A 15,231-nucleotide genomic window follows, 5' to 3' on the forward strand; every position below is an offset into this window, starting at 1 on the left:
TTAGATCTCTTGACCTTGTACCGCCCTCGCGGTTGATGTGAGCCTTGGTTGTTACATTGTCCGTCCTGACCAGGACCGACCTGTTTGAGACAGTCTGATGGAAGGCCTGCAGGGCCAATCTCACCGCTCTTAGTTCTAGTCTGTTGATGGACATTGTCTGTTCTTCGGGGGACCACTTGCCCTGGACCATCTGGTGTCCGCAGTGGGCTCCCCAGCCCCTCAGGCTTGCGTCGGTTGTAATCTGGACCTTCCTGGGGGCCCAGATCAGCCTCCCCTTGAGGACCGCCGGGGATCTCCACCACCGGAGGGAGTTGCGAACCTGTGGGGTCACCAAGATCTTGAGGTTGGACCTCGTTGCTATAGCCTCTTGGTGAGGCAGGAGCAACCACTGAAGGGGTCTTGAGTGGAACCTGGCCCATGGTATACAGTCTCTTGTAGCTATCATGAGCCCCTGAAGGTGCGCCAGCAGAGAGATCTTGACTCTGGGAAGGGACAGGGCTTGGTCGACCGCCCTGAATATGGCTCGTGTCCTCTCTGGAGTGAGGGAGATGACGCCCTTCTGAGTGTCGAGGCATGCCCCCAAGTGTTGGATCTGGCGCGCTGGAGTGGTGGAGCTTTTGGCGAGATTGACTAGGAAACCGTGGACCTCCAGGGAGCGGAGGATCTGGCAGACATCCAACTGGCCCTGTTGGAGCGACGGCGATCGTATCAGAAGGTCGTCCAGAAAGGGGTAGATGTGTAGCCCCTGTGACCTCCAGTGAGACACTAAGGCCACCAGGACCTTGGTGAACACCCTTGGCGCCGACGCCAGGCCGAAGGGCAGCGCCCTGTACTGGTAGTGATGGTCGTTGTAGGTGAACCTCAGGTAGCGCCGGTGGTCTGGGTGTATAAGGATATGAAAATAAGCGTCGCACAAGTCTAGAGATGAAAGAAAGTCTCCTGGCTGGATGGCCTCTAGCATCGACTTGAGGGTCTCCATTCGAAACTTTTTGGGGACTATGTGTGAATTGACGCCTTTCAAGTTTAGAATAGTCCTCCACTTCCCATTCTTCTTTGGGACTAAGAAGAAAGTGGAGTAGCAGCCTGTGAAACATTGTGAGGCCGGGACCTCTTCTATGGCCCCCAAACGGAGCAAGTCTCTGATGGCATCCAGCAGGAGGCTGTGTTTGGCTGAGTCCCTCGACCTTGGAGGTGGGATGAACCTCTCTCGGGGTTGACGGAAAAATTCTATCCGGTATCCCGACCTTAAGGTGTTGAGAACCCACTGATCTTGAGTGGACCGTTGCCAAATCGAGACAAAGTATTTCAGCCGGCCTCCCACTGGAGGCGCCCCGTCATTGTGGTTGTTGTTGATGTTTGCGGGGCCCCCTGTTGTTTCCGGGCTGGCCTCTCTGGTGGAAGGATGTCCGGGACTGCCTGGGCTGTTGTTTGTTGTTGCCCCAGAGCTGACCGAACGGTCTGGAGTCTCTGGCCTGTGAGGAGGTAGAGGGGGAGGAGGAGGGGAAAGTTCTGGAGGAACGAAAAAACTGTTTCCTAGCCCTAGGCCTGGCTCTGCTGTCACCCTTAGGTCCCCCCTGGCAAGGCTTTCTTTTTATCTTTGTCCTCTACCAGAAACTGGTCGAGAGACTCACCGAACAATTTTGCCCCAAGGAAGGGAGTGAAGGCCAGATTGTGTTTTGACCTAGCATCAATGTTCCGGTTTTTGAGCCACAGCTGGCGGCGCACAGTGACCGCGGCTGCCTGGGCCTTGGCGCAGTATTGGAAGGTCCCTAGCCAGAAAACCAGGGGGGAGGCCTCCCTCCCAACAGGCTCGCTGCCTCTCGGGTGAAAATGGCCCTCACGAACTCGCCCAGCTCCCGGACCGCGCTCGCCTCGTGGAGGCTGGGGCTCGCTGAGGCCTCTTCCAAGCCTTGGGGACCGGAGCGGCCCGGGCGGAAGGAGGGGGCCTGTTCGGAGCCCCCTGGGACTGAGGTCTCGACAGGCTGGGCCCCAGGCTCTACCTCTGACGCCTGCTCCCCCAAAGAGAGCGGCAGACCCTGCACTGGGGAAGCCCTTCCCTGAGGAGGCCCTTCACCCATGAGCCTAGGGTCCTCTGCCATAGCCCACCACCAAGAGGGGGAGAAGGCAGGGAAGAGGGAGCAGGGAGGCCAAGGACAACAAAACAACTGACCGCTTCGACGAAAAGGAAGATGATTTCGCTGGCTGAAGGAGTGTGACCTGCTAGGAGCGTAGGCAGGACAAGACTGAGGCCCAGAGGGGGTTGCTCCTCCTTATATAGGAGGCCGGTCTTCTTTTGTCCCTGCCTACAGGAGCGAATGGGAGGTGCATAACCCAGGTTACAGGATGCCAGGACCCTCTCTGCTGGGAAATCTCAGGTAATATGGCAGTATAGACCCTGCCTAGTCTGAAACCTTGAAAAGCTGTTGTCATTCAGTATTATTATAGTGTTCTAGACAGACCAGTGCAAGGTGGCTTTATTTACATCAGTAAGCCTGTATCAGGTAAAATACATCTGGGAAACAATTCTGCCATATGTAAGGAATAATGGGCCAATGTAGTGCCCACTTATAGTCCATTGAAGTCTGTCTGCAAATCTTTGCAGTGGATGATTCTATATCTTGTCTGTTGAGCCAAGTACTGAATTACATGAGATGCAGGCAAGGAGCAAACCTTTCTTATTCTCCTTTTTGCTTTCAACATTCAGTTCAACAGCTTCCACAACAATCAAGTCACAAAATGGTTTTGTATGTCATCCCACTCATATCCAGGCTGTCAAAGTTCTTCTGACTGTTCCATATATTGTGCCCTTGATATCTGGAGCACAACAATATGCCTCCCAAACAGGAATGCACTAAAAAAAGTGGAAGAAGCTGCTTCAAAAATCTTGTATTATGGGTACACATACAGGCACAGTCTTTATTTTTGCATCCCTTGAAACATGTTATATGGTCCCCCCAGAGAAAGGAGGACTCCCTAAATACCAACAGGAGAGGCCTGTTAGCATTTTATTCCCCATGATACCCCAGTGGGGAATGACAAAAAAAAAATTATGATCACTATCCACACAGACATGGAAAAGCAAAAGGGCACAGCAGGCTTCTTCAGTTTTCAATGGAGTTGCCTGTGCAAGTTGCTATCTCGAAGCAGGCCACCCTGGACTCCACTCTAAATTAAGGAATGTTATCAAAAGTAATGTGGTTGACATTACCCTTAAAGATCATGTGTTCTGTAGCTGAACAATTAAATGCTTCTACATTCCTAATCTTCAATTGCTAGCTTTAACATTTCTTGAAAGATACATGAAAAAAAATTATTTCTCCAGTCAGAATGTCAAAAGAAAAAACTCAGCCAATTACATCAGTTAATGTGGAGGTGGTCAGCTGATAGAATCTGCCATAAATTAAAGATAACCCTTGGGATGCAAACATGAAATAAAGATTATCTTCACTTGATGGAGAAAATACAAGTATAGAAGATCTGGGACTCAAACATTTTTAGAAATTTTTTGATTTTAGAAAAGCAAGTTCAGAAGATAGTGAGAAATTTGGCTACAAATTTACACATGGGGCTTGCTGGGGAAGGGCAGCGGTGGCCAAAAGGGGTGCTTGGCCATTTCCACCACCACAGAAAAGATGGGAGAGAGGTTCTTGGCCTTCTCCTTCACTGCAGTAGTGCTCTTCTCATGAGGAGGCCTCTGCTGCTGTGGCAAAACTGGGAAAGGCACACAAGGGCTTCTACTTCACTGTAGCAGCAGAGGTCTCCTTATCAGCCCTCCACCATCATGGCAAAGCTGGGCCTTTTCCTAGACTGCCTTGGCAAAGCTGGGTTTGGGCCTCTCCTTCGCTGCTGCAGTGAGGGCTGCAGTGGGAGGAGGGCCTGACCAGGCATCATCTCTATTCTGGGGTGTTACTTGATGCAGGCTGCACCCCCTAGTGATGCCTTGGTGTCAATCTCACTGAACGCAGTGTACCTTACCTACAACTAAGCAAACACAGAATTAAGTAGGCATCATTATCAAAGCCCGTTCAAGGGTTGTACTATATGTGTCTTGGCTGACTCTACTTGTATTCAGACCTCTACCAGAGACTTTTGAATCAGTGCTTCACTTCCCCCATTTTAGAAATCCTGGAAATAGAGGCAACTAAGAGTTTTTACAAGTTCTAGTGTGAGTAATACATATATGTAACAGAAACATAATCATTCTATGATCTAGAAAGAAAACCTGCAATTACATGGATTAGTGCACATTGTTCAGGCATCAGCAGATATGTTGCTTTTCTTGTAGAACACTTCTTGTAGTGTTCTCTTTAACTAATTACTTCAGATAAAAAGAATGCAAAACATTTGGTTGCATGACTACTGCAAATGCTCAGTTTGAAAGAATCAGTAAAGTCTAGATGTATGATTTAAAACAGACTAAAACCAGATACTGTTTTTTTTAAAGAATTCAAATGAACATAGAGTAGGTGGCCTAACTTTGGCTTACCTTTAATATCAGCAATTTTTGTCTTTAGTAGTGGGTGAGCTGACAATCTAGCAATTGCTCTGTCTCTTGCTGTACAATTGGGCTGCACAGAAAAAGAAATTTGTGAATCACATTCCTGAGTGACAGAAGAATTAAGAGAACAAAGTAGCCCTGTAAAGAAAGACCTTGGGAATGACACTGCTTCGCCAACTACATACCATAAAATCTCTTAGCAATCTAAACACTAGTCAAGTTCTCCACAAATAATACAAAAACAAATTGCCTACAGAACAGCTGATCTACTCTTAATCAAGTTGCTATACTTACACAGTCAGCCCTTCATATCCACAGATTCTTTATTCCAAAAAGATATACAGTGAGCCCTTGATATCCATGGGGATCTGTTCTGGACCCCCCGGGATACCAAAATCCACAGATGTTCAAGTTCCATTGTCTGTACTGCCATTAGGGAGAATGGGCCTGGAGTCCCCACTCCCGCTACCTTCCCTCCTCCCTCCCCTTTCCCTCCCTACTTCCTTCCTCTTTCCCCCCCTCACTCCTTCCTTCCTTCCTTCCTTCCTCTCTGCTCCGGCTTGGCTTTGGGGGTGGAGTCTGGCTCCCAGTCAGCCAGGGCTGGGGCCAGGGCTTAAATCTTGGAGCCCCTGTCTCAAGCCCAGCACCCAGGACAGAGCCTCTGGGCCCCGACACCTAAGCCCTGGCCCTGGTGCTAGCTGCCTCCAGCCAATGGGGCTCTGACAGAGCCAGCACCACAACTGGTACTGGATCTCGAGGCCCAGAGGCTCCATCCTCGGCCTGGAGACAGGGGTTCTGAGACTGAAGCCCTGGCTGTAGCCACAGCTGCGGCCCCCGGCCAACAGGCTCCACCCCCAAGGCCAAGCTGGGGCAGACAGGAAGGAAGGAGGTAAGGAAGGAGGGAGGGAGCGGGGAGGGAGGAAAGGGGATGAGGGACTTTTTCCCCCAATGGTGGCACAGCTCCATCCATACTGCCACTGGGGACAATGCGGGTTGGCCATTCACAGATGCTGAAATCCACAGATGGCAAGTCCGCAGATAAGGAAGGCCCAGTGTAAATTCCAAAAAGCAAACCTTGATTTGGCTACTTTATATATGGGACTCCATTTCATTACACCATTGTGTTTAATGGGACTTGAACATCCATAGATTTTGGTATTTACAGGGAGTCCTGGAACCAAAATTCAGTAGATACCAAGGGCCTACTTTATGTTCTTTTATCAATACACAGAGTCAGAAATACGTACAAAAACCTTCCATATAGACATGTTTAAAAGAAGACAACAAATACCAGTAAGAAATTATTCCAACCCATAAGCCTTTATTCAAAATCCTGAATGTGAAGTGTTTGATCCATGGCAAGCAATATCTTCTCTAAGATGATGTTGGGAAACGAAGCATCTTCTAGCAAACTGATTGGGACTTATTACTAACTATGTATAGGTTGCAATATATTTTCACTTGTCAGTCTTTAAAACCACATCTGTTTCATTATCAAATATGTTTCCATCTTTTTGATCTCAGCGGGAATAAAAACCATCTCTTTAGATTTTGAATCTATTATTATTATTATTATTTTCTTATATGCTGCCTTTCTTTCCAAAGCGGTGAACAAGTATAAAACAATACAATTTAAAAACAATACAACAATATTAAAATATATAAATATAAACTTTAAAGAACAATTAAACAATTTTAAGAGTTAAAACAGCTATACATTCAAATATAACATGTTAAAATACAAACCATCAATATTTGTATTGCACAACATTAAAAACCCAGTCCTTATCAGTTTGCAAAGACCGGCTGACACAAAAAAGTCTTTATCTGCTGGCAGAAGGACAGCAGGGATGGCATCATCCTGGCCTCCCTAGGGAGGGAGTTTCCCACCAAACACAGCTGAGAGGGTAGCGGAACAGAGAGAAGGTCCTCTCCCGATGATTTCTATACTCTGGGGGGCATACAGGGAGATACAGTCCTTCAAATAGCCTGGATCAAAGCCACATAGGGCTTTATAGGTTAAAAACCAGTACTTTGAATCTAACTTTTAATTATGTTTGCCTGTCTATTCTGGACTTTAATAAATAATAATATGGATATTATCATAATAATAGGGGCATCATAATGTTCCTGAAGGGCTGTAATGTATTTAGTATTTTAAGTCTGCTATTATACAGCATTTTTTGTACAGCTATCCAAATTCTATATTATTGTGTACATTGCTTTGGGCTTGAGAATGGGACAAACAAATATTCAGTTAAAAATTAGGTAAAATATTAGTTTATATTTAAAATATGAAAAATGAATTGAATCAATCTTTGATTGTACCTATATCTTGAATGCCAGCCTGTAAAGATTTTACAGTCTTTCCCACAGCAACAGCCACCTTTGACTACATCCAGATCACTTCTGCCCATTCTCCTTTTCAATTGAAGCAAATGCCTTTCAACAGTGGGAGAACAACAATATAAAGGAGCATTTTGGATGTGGGTAAAGATGAGACTTTTGACTCAGGAATTCCTTTACTTCATCCATAGTCAGAAGGTGAAAAACGTTTCACTTCTACTTTACAGTGTGAAGCCAAACATTCCATCAAGCAGCTTCCTTCTCTGTAGAAGCCGTTCCCCACATAGTGACCAAAAAGAAATATATTCCATGGATTATCTTGCCCCCCCCCCCCCCCAATTCCTCCTGAGATTTCTACTTAGTAACAATTTTTATGTGACAGAGCAATGAATTTGGCAAGTGTGTATTTTCTAAAGGTAATATAGTGGGCCCTTGGTATCTGCTGCAGTTTCATTCAAGGACCCTCCATGGATACAAAAATCTGTGGATGTTCAAGTGCAATTATATACAATTGTGTAGTAAAATGGCATCCCTTATATAAAATGTCAAAATCAAGGTTTCCTCTTTGGGTGTGTGTGAATACTTTTGAACCATGGTTGGTTGAATTTGTGGATGCAGAATCTGGGATAAAGAAGGCCAACTGTTCATGGGAATATTCATGGATCTTTCATATGATGTTTATGTGTGAACCAGAACTACATTATCAACAAGGTAACTTCACTGAGCAAAGCCAAGAACAGTGTCACAGGAAAACATAAGGGCCAGTGTATAAAATATCAAGATCAGACATTACTGGGTTTGTCAACTGAGAGTGGCACCACCCTATGAAGTAGATTCCTTTTCCCTCTGGTGCACAGTGAGCCTCCAAATATGCTCTGATAGTTTGGGGGACCCTCTGTAGATGATTTTGGGCGCACATGGGACACTGTGGAAATTAAGAGAGGATAAGACAGCAGTACTGTGTGAATGGAAGTCTGTTCATACAATGCTGGACGCAGCCCTTTATAAGCATAACTCGAACATGGACACATCTAACTCTGGAAGCTCTTTGAGCCATTTTTGTTCTAAAGGCAGTGTCTCAAGACAGACTGTGTACCTTTGGCGCTAAGGAAACATTCAAGTTAGACAACAAATTCTGAAGGCTGTGAAAATATTTAAGAGCATAGTTCAAAAGTACAAATGTTTTGAAGATCACAAAGTTGAATCATTTATATTACAGGAACTCAGTTAGTCACAGGCAGACAGATCTTACACCTTCCTGCAACATTCCCTCATCATCAACATTCTCAAAGAAACCACAACCACTTTTGTTTGATGTTAACATGAGACTGCCATGGAAATTCTTCAGGAAACAGTGTTGTTGGTTTTTTAAATACACCCACAGTAATTTCCATTCCAGACAAAATTGGGGTACTGTTTCAGTTTTATAGACATTATTCTTAGGATATCTTATCTTGTACTTTCAGAAGAAAGTCAACCCATTGCATTTGTTTCCAAGAAATTATTAGTATTTTTGCCTGGCAACTTGAAGCCAAATACATATAAGCAGAATAAACTTAGGACTACTTGGGATAAGTACTGCTTTGAAAGTGTGCAGACTGCATAGGAACATGACTGCTAGCAATTACACTTGCCCAAAAAACTTAGCTTTTTGCATTGTAAACAGCAGAAATGCTATCTGCTGAAAAAATTTAAGCTCTCCTATAAAATATGCTCATTAAGTACAAGAAATAATCAACAATACACAAAATCATTTCATACAAATTGTGCACATTTAGTACAAGAAATCACAAGGAAAAAGACAGTTCACTGTATGAGTTCACAGTACTGGTAATCTATTTTTGTCTGTTTTTAAGGCTGAATGTAACGGCAAACAATTTTATAAATCCACTTAATTTTGTTTTTATTAAGGTAGTTGCAAATGCTGATGTTTTCTATAAAGTAACAGAAAAGTACTAATAACATGGGACTTAGAAATCATTCAAACATATTGGCTTTGATCCATCAGTTATTTGGTAATTGATTCTTAAACTTAGATCTATAGACACCCACCAAATGGCTTTAATACACATCAAATAAAAGCAATAGACTTTAACTCCTGAAATGCTTGAATTATTACAAAACTCTGAATTTATTTATGGTTTTATCTATTACGATTGGAGGATACAGTCTGATTCTAAAATACTGATAGAAATACTAGAATATAAAAAAGAACAACAACATATTGCTCAGGTCCAGATTATTTATAGAACTATATCTCCCCATATGAACGCGTCAGAACACTAAGGCCTGCAGGGGAGGGCTTTTTCTGAGCCCTATCATCAGCACAGACTTATTTTGTGATAACATGAGAGAGAGTCTTCTTGGTGGTTGCTCTGTCCCTCTGGAATGCCCTTTCTTGGAAGCTAGGCTGGCTGTCTCCCTGTTTGCTTTTCACCAGCAAGCTAAGACATTTTTATTAAAGCAAGCTTTTAATATATAATCATATCAGACTGGCTTTTATATGGGGGTGTGTGTGTGTTAATTATGCTTTTAAACTTTTGTATTTTATGTAATTTTATACTGTTTTTATTTAGGTTATTTCAATTGTTTTTAAAACATTACTGTACAGTTTTTAAAATCATTTTCTCTGTGAGCCACTTGGGTCCGTTTCTGGGGAAAGGTGGCATACAAATGAAATAAATAAAATAACATCTAGGCAAGAGGCAAAAGAATTAATTATCAATAAGCAAGTCTATTTTATGTTAGGCCCAGTCCCACGTAAAAGATAATCTACTGATGCAACAGTTATTTTTTTGGGAAAAACTATTTTTATGAGTGTTCATAATACACTTCCCATAACACTGTTCAGGGAAGAGGAAAATGGCAGGGATGATAGGAGTTGTTGCTCTTCACCTCAGGCTGTAACTCACCACCTTGTTAATGAAGCTGAGCTGACCAGCTTTGGTCAGTGGTTATTGCTTTCTCCCAAAGCAGCAGAGTTTTCTGAGAATAGGCTGAAGACCCTGACAAACTTCTCCAAGCCTTCTCACTTCTTCTTCAGATGTCTCCAAACACCATCAGGATTCTGCTGGTTCTTGTATCTTCACTCAAGACACCAACACAACTCAGTAGTCTTAGATAAAAGATCTACTTTATTCTACTATATACAGTTACAGTTACTATCTCTATATGCCCAACAATCCACAATATCTCTACACTCTACCAAATACTCCACAACTACCCACAAGTTACATTAGCAAAACTGGCAATTATTATAGCAAATGTTTGTTACCACCCACTAGACAATTACCACCCAGTGGGTGTGTACATTCACAATGATTGGTTGACTTTTGTTCATCCCATACTCAAGTCCAACCCATGAACATCATCTGATCACCTTGTACATGTAACAAGTCTCAGGTGTTACCAATGTACATTCCATAATTTTGTCCTTGGCTCCCAAGACTTCTAAATTATATCATCCTTTAAACCTGTGTGATTTCTTAATTGTTCATGCTTAGTCATTCTGACTCTCACATACATATTTTATTTCTATAACTGCATGTCCCATGTTGCATTTCCTTGACAGAAAACACCCTGGAACTCATTGCCATCAAATGTACTTTCAAAGGTGGAGAAACATATTGAAAGACTTCCTCATAAGTTCTTACCACATGAGAACGTGTTCTTAGAATTTCTCCTCTACTGTTCATCTGATAAAATATTGGCTTAAATTAAACTGCTAGTCCAAAGAAGAGTAGGCACATTTAATCAATAGGCTTTCCGGGATAAACTTGTATGCAGAAAACATCATACAATGAGCAGATTTAGACTCAGAAGAAAGAGGAGTGAAGATAGGAGGAAGGAGCACTAACAATCTAAGATATGTGTATCACCATGATACTAGCGGAAAACATCAGAGACTAGGAAGAATTGCTAACGAAGGTCAAAAAAGAAAGCACAAAGGCAGGCTTACCACTGAGCATATAGAAAACAAAAATAATGACCAGTGAAGAGCTACAGAAGTTCAAGCCAGATAATGAGGAAATCAAAATAGTTGAAGTTTCCCCATACCTTGGATCACACATTGATCAGAATGGAGACTGCAGTCAAGAAATAAGAAAACAACTAGGATTTGGGAAGGGCAGCCATGGAAGAACTAGACAAGATCTGAAAGTGTAGATATACAACTGGGCACTAAAGATAGATAATTTAAACCATTATATTTCTCATCACCATGGACAGAGATGAAAGCTGGACGGTGAAGAAAGCTGATAGGAAAAAAATGAACTCATTTTAGAAGTGGTATGGGAGAAGAACACTGAGGATACTGTGGACGGTCAAAACAACAAATTAATGAACCCTAGAACAGATTGAGTCTGAACTCTCTCTGGAAGCCAAGATGATAAAACTTGAGGCTGTTGTATTTTGGCCACCGCATGAGAAGGCAAGACTCATTAGAAAAGACAATAATGTTAGAGGAGATGAAAGGTAGCAGAAAAGACCACATGCTAAATGGCTAGATTCAATCAAGGAGGTCACAGGCCTGAATCTGCAGAATCTAAGTATAGCAGTGGAGGATAGGAGGGATTGGAGATGTCTCATCCACAGGTTCTGCATGAGTTGCAGTCAACTCAAGGCAGTTAGAAACAACTGGGTCTGAAGTAGATGGGGCAAAAATGGGATTTATGCCATTGTTTCAGATATAAAATTTTGTATATCCCTTCTATAACTACTTCCCTTCATCTGAATGTGGTTACAGTGAGCTCTTGTTATCCACTCAGGTTTGGTTCCAAAACCTTCCGTGGATACCAAAATCCATGAATACTCAAGTCCCATTAAATGCAGTGGTGTATTGAAATGATGTCCCTTATATAAGATAATAAAATCAAGCTTTGCTGTTTGGAATTTATATATTTTTTGGAATATTTTCAAGCTGTGGATACTTGAATCTGTGGATAAAAATCTGTGGATATGGAGGGTCAACTGACTGGTATGCTAGTTAGAATTTTACTGGCTAAAACTGGTTGCAATGACCTAATCAAAGGTCTTTCCAGTACTTCAAAAAGCAATTCTACTTCGTCCTGAATATCACATTAATACAGCCATTTTTTCCACTTTAAAGTCGACCAAACAATGTGAATGCACATTTGCACACACAACCTCACCAAACTCTTTTTTCGTTACATAACTTATAGGCCAAAGGACTGTCTGAATAAGGTCCTTATTCAGTGTAGAGCTGGTGAAAGGAAAGGAGAAAGGGGGCCAACTCTCTGAACCTCCTGGGGGGGAAAATTCCACAACTTGGGAGCATTCACCAAGACGGCTCACCCCTGTGCCCTCATCAAAAGTGTCTGCATTGGTAGTGGAACCAAGACAACACATTCCCATGAAGAACTTAGAACTTGGGCAGGCTAATACAGGGAGATATAGCCTTTCAGAAAGTGTGGGCTGAGCCATATTGGGCTCAAAAGGTCACAATGGGCACTATGAATTGTGCCAGGAAATAAATTGGTAGCTGGTAGAATTGTTTCAATGGGGAAGGGGGGGTCCTATGTTCCCTGCAACCAGACCCAGTCAGCAGCATTTTGGATCCACTGAATTTTCAAACAATTTCCAAAGACAGCTCCTCCATAGAAAGTGTTACAACAATCCAACCAGGATGTCATTAAAGCAACATTAGAAGATGAAACAACTGCAATGGCATGCTTCTCAACAGCATCCGCTAAGAGTTTTGTCAATCATTTATTTGTTTGGAATTTAAATAAATCTGCTGGTGTTAAATGAGTGATGTTCTTCCAAACAAGTTGCAGTGCTACTTAAGACCAACACAAGACAAGTCATACCATTTTGCAGATAATTTCAAAATCAATTTCTTTCCCAAGTGCTAATTTGGTAACTTGATCCGGTTTTATTTCCTATGAAAAAAAAGAGAGAAAGAAAGAACTAGTTAATTACTATGAAGTTTCTTCATGATAGTAATTATTAAATCCTTCCACTTAAATTGAGGACAAATTGCAATCAACTTCACTGAAATTATGGCGGGGTACAGACCGCCAGAAAGAGGCAGCCGGTGGCCACCTTTCTTTTCCGCGTAACCGCGCCACAGCAACCAAATTGCACGGCGTGGCTACGCGGAAACAAAAGGACCGCTAAAAAGCTGCTTCTTTTAGCACTGCTGCAAACTGCCTGCGGTGGCACAAGCACGTCACTGCCACGCGCGCCCATCTGGAAGGCGTGCGGCAGTGACGTCACAGCTGTGCGCACTGTGTATACGGTGCCACAGAGCTGTGACTTCCTGGTGATGTCCTAGGGTTGTGGGGCATCTGGAAACGGCACCTGAGGTAACTCTAGCACGTCACCAGGATGTGCTAAAGGGCCCGTGTGTACAGGGCTCATGATCTGCAAAACAGCATAACTACTGTAGTATTATTCCACATAGACCAGAGTAGGCACCTTGGTTAAAAGGTAAGGCAGATTTTCTGTCCTAGGACTCACTGAAAGTCACACAGACTGCCAAAATGCTAAAAAAAAGAAGATAACAACAAAACCTGAGGTAGCTGGATGCCTCTTTCTGGGTTTGAAAAATGGTTTTAAATATTAAACAGTGCAGGGTGTGGGGACTCGCAACCTATTTAAAATCAGGAGGGACTGCCATTTCTAAAGGCTTTGAAAGATGCAATTCATTTTCCTCATAAAACGAGCAGTCTGAAGAGGGTGGGTCAGAACAACAGAAAAAGCCATGGGTGACTCTATGGAGCTGAAAGGCTGCACTTTGTCCATTTTAGACACAGCAGGACACCCAATCACAATTATTCCCCAGTGTCTTCAGTAAATATTTGACATTCTTCAGCAATTTCTCTCCTTTCTCCAGCTCTCCAAGTATTTAATCTGAGCTGCATTCCCAAATGTGTAGGCGAGAGGTATAGATACAGGCTAGAGCTGCTGATACCTGGCAATCCAACATAATACATAATTCTCACCTTTGAACACCAGGACTAATAGGGGTTTTATTTTTTGTTTTTAAATTTATGTGTACAGATTAGATTTTTGTTTTATTTTATTATTTTATTTTTTAAAAAGTTGACAAAGTACCTAGATACTAAGATAGGAAAACTAAATGCCAAACACTCTTATATTGATGGTAGGGGTGGAGTTCATGATGGAGTTAGCAAATCTAAAAGCCAGCCTCACTGATAAATTAGGGAACAAAATTAGTTGCTATGCATTTTAAAAACAGGTAATTATAACCATTTCATTGTGCCTGAAGAAAACTTTTTGTTAAATCTAATGGGCATGCTGGAACCTATGCATTCTTTCTCCCTCTGCCGCCTTCTCCTCCTAACAAATATCTATGTAGGTTGGGTCTTCCTGATCCAGAATTCTGAAATCCAAAATAGTCCAAAATAATCCAAAATTGTCCACATGGGTGGCTGAGATAGTGACACCTTTACTTTTTAATAGTTCACTGTACACAAATTTTGTTTTGTGCAAATTTATTCAAAATAATATGTATAAAATTACCTTCAAGGTATGTATATAAAGTACAATGTGCCCGCGTCATACGCAGGCAGCTTTACGCGGCTTTCAACATAAGTTAAAAGCTGCGCGGGGAGGAAGGGGCGGCGCATCCCATAGGAACTAATAGGATCTGCATCCATGGTGTGCCACCGCGTGCATGAGTCCCATTCATTTAAATGGGGCTCGAGCATACGCGGAATTTGCTTTACATGGGGGAGTCCAGAACTGACCCCCGCATAAAGCAAAGGCGTACTGTACAGATGATAGATAAATGAAATTCAAGTTTAGACTTGGGTGCAATCTCCAAGATACCTTATTATGTATATGCAAACATTCCAAAAGCCAAATAAACAAATAAACTTCTGGTCCTAAGCATCTCAGATAAGGGAGGTAACCTATGTCACTCTACTAATTTTGCTTCATCCTATTTTTTATTTAAAGCTGAGACATACATTACACCCCTAACAACTAAGGGGCTGTATAAACAGCCCTAATGGGGTGGCCTCCAGCCTCCCCTTCTTCAAAAAGCAGCTCCTTTTTGCACCCTTGAAAGGGTGCCATAGTCATGGTAGCAAGGCTATATAGCACCCCTTCAGTGCTGTGTCATCTTGATGTAGCACCATAAGCTTGTCATGATGCCGTGCGCCATCTGGAGTGGCATGTGGCATCAGGGTGCCCTGGGAAGGCAGAGTCAGGCATGCGTCATCAGGAAGCTACGCCCTGACTCTGCCCCCAAGCCGGCCTTTCAGGCCAGTCTGGACAAGGCTGTCCAGACATGGGAGAACCTAGTTGTACTTCAATTCCCCAAAGGGGAACAGATTACTCCCAAATCATCACCACTCAGAGCACTTGAAGAGGCATGTATTCAAGAACTGGCCAACGCT

The 15,231-nt window shown here is 42.8% G+C and overlaps 1 protein-coding gene across 3 annotated transcripts in view; it reads right to left on the reverse strand.

The window, feature by feature from the left end:
- The window catches only part of SRFBP1 (serum response factor binding protein 1), a 74,787-nt gene that overhangs the window by 7,212 nt on the left and 52,344 nt on the right, over positions 1 to 15,231 (reverse strand). For 2 of the 3 annotated variants that reach the window (XM_042453317.1, XM_042453318.1), the window contains exons 4-5: positions 12,673 to 12,744; positions 4,487 to 4,568 (exon numbers count right to left, since the gene is read on the reverse strand). In XM_042453317.1, coding sequence (XP_042309251.1) covers positions 4,487 to 4,568; positions 12,673 to 12,744 — 154 coding nt within the window. The remainder of the gene's footprint in view (positions 1 to 4,486; positions 4,569 to 12,672; positions 12,745 to 15,231) is intronic. The other variant, XM_042453319.1, reaches the window with a different exon arrangement.

Source organism: Sceloporus undulatus, chromosome 2 (assembly GCF_019175285.1).
Source record: "Sceloporus undulatus isolate JIND9_A2432 ecotype Alabama chromosome 2, SceUnd_v1.1, whole genome shotgun sequence".
NCBI lineage: Eukaryota > Metazoa > Chordata > Lepidosauria > Squamata > Phrynosomatidae > Sceloporus > Sceloporus undulatus.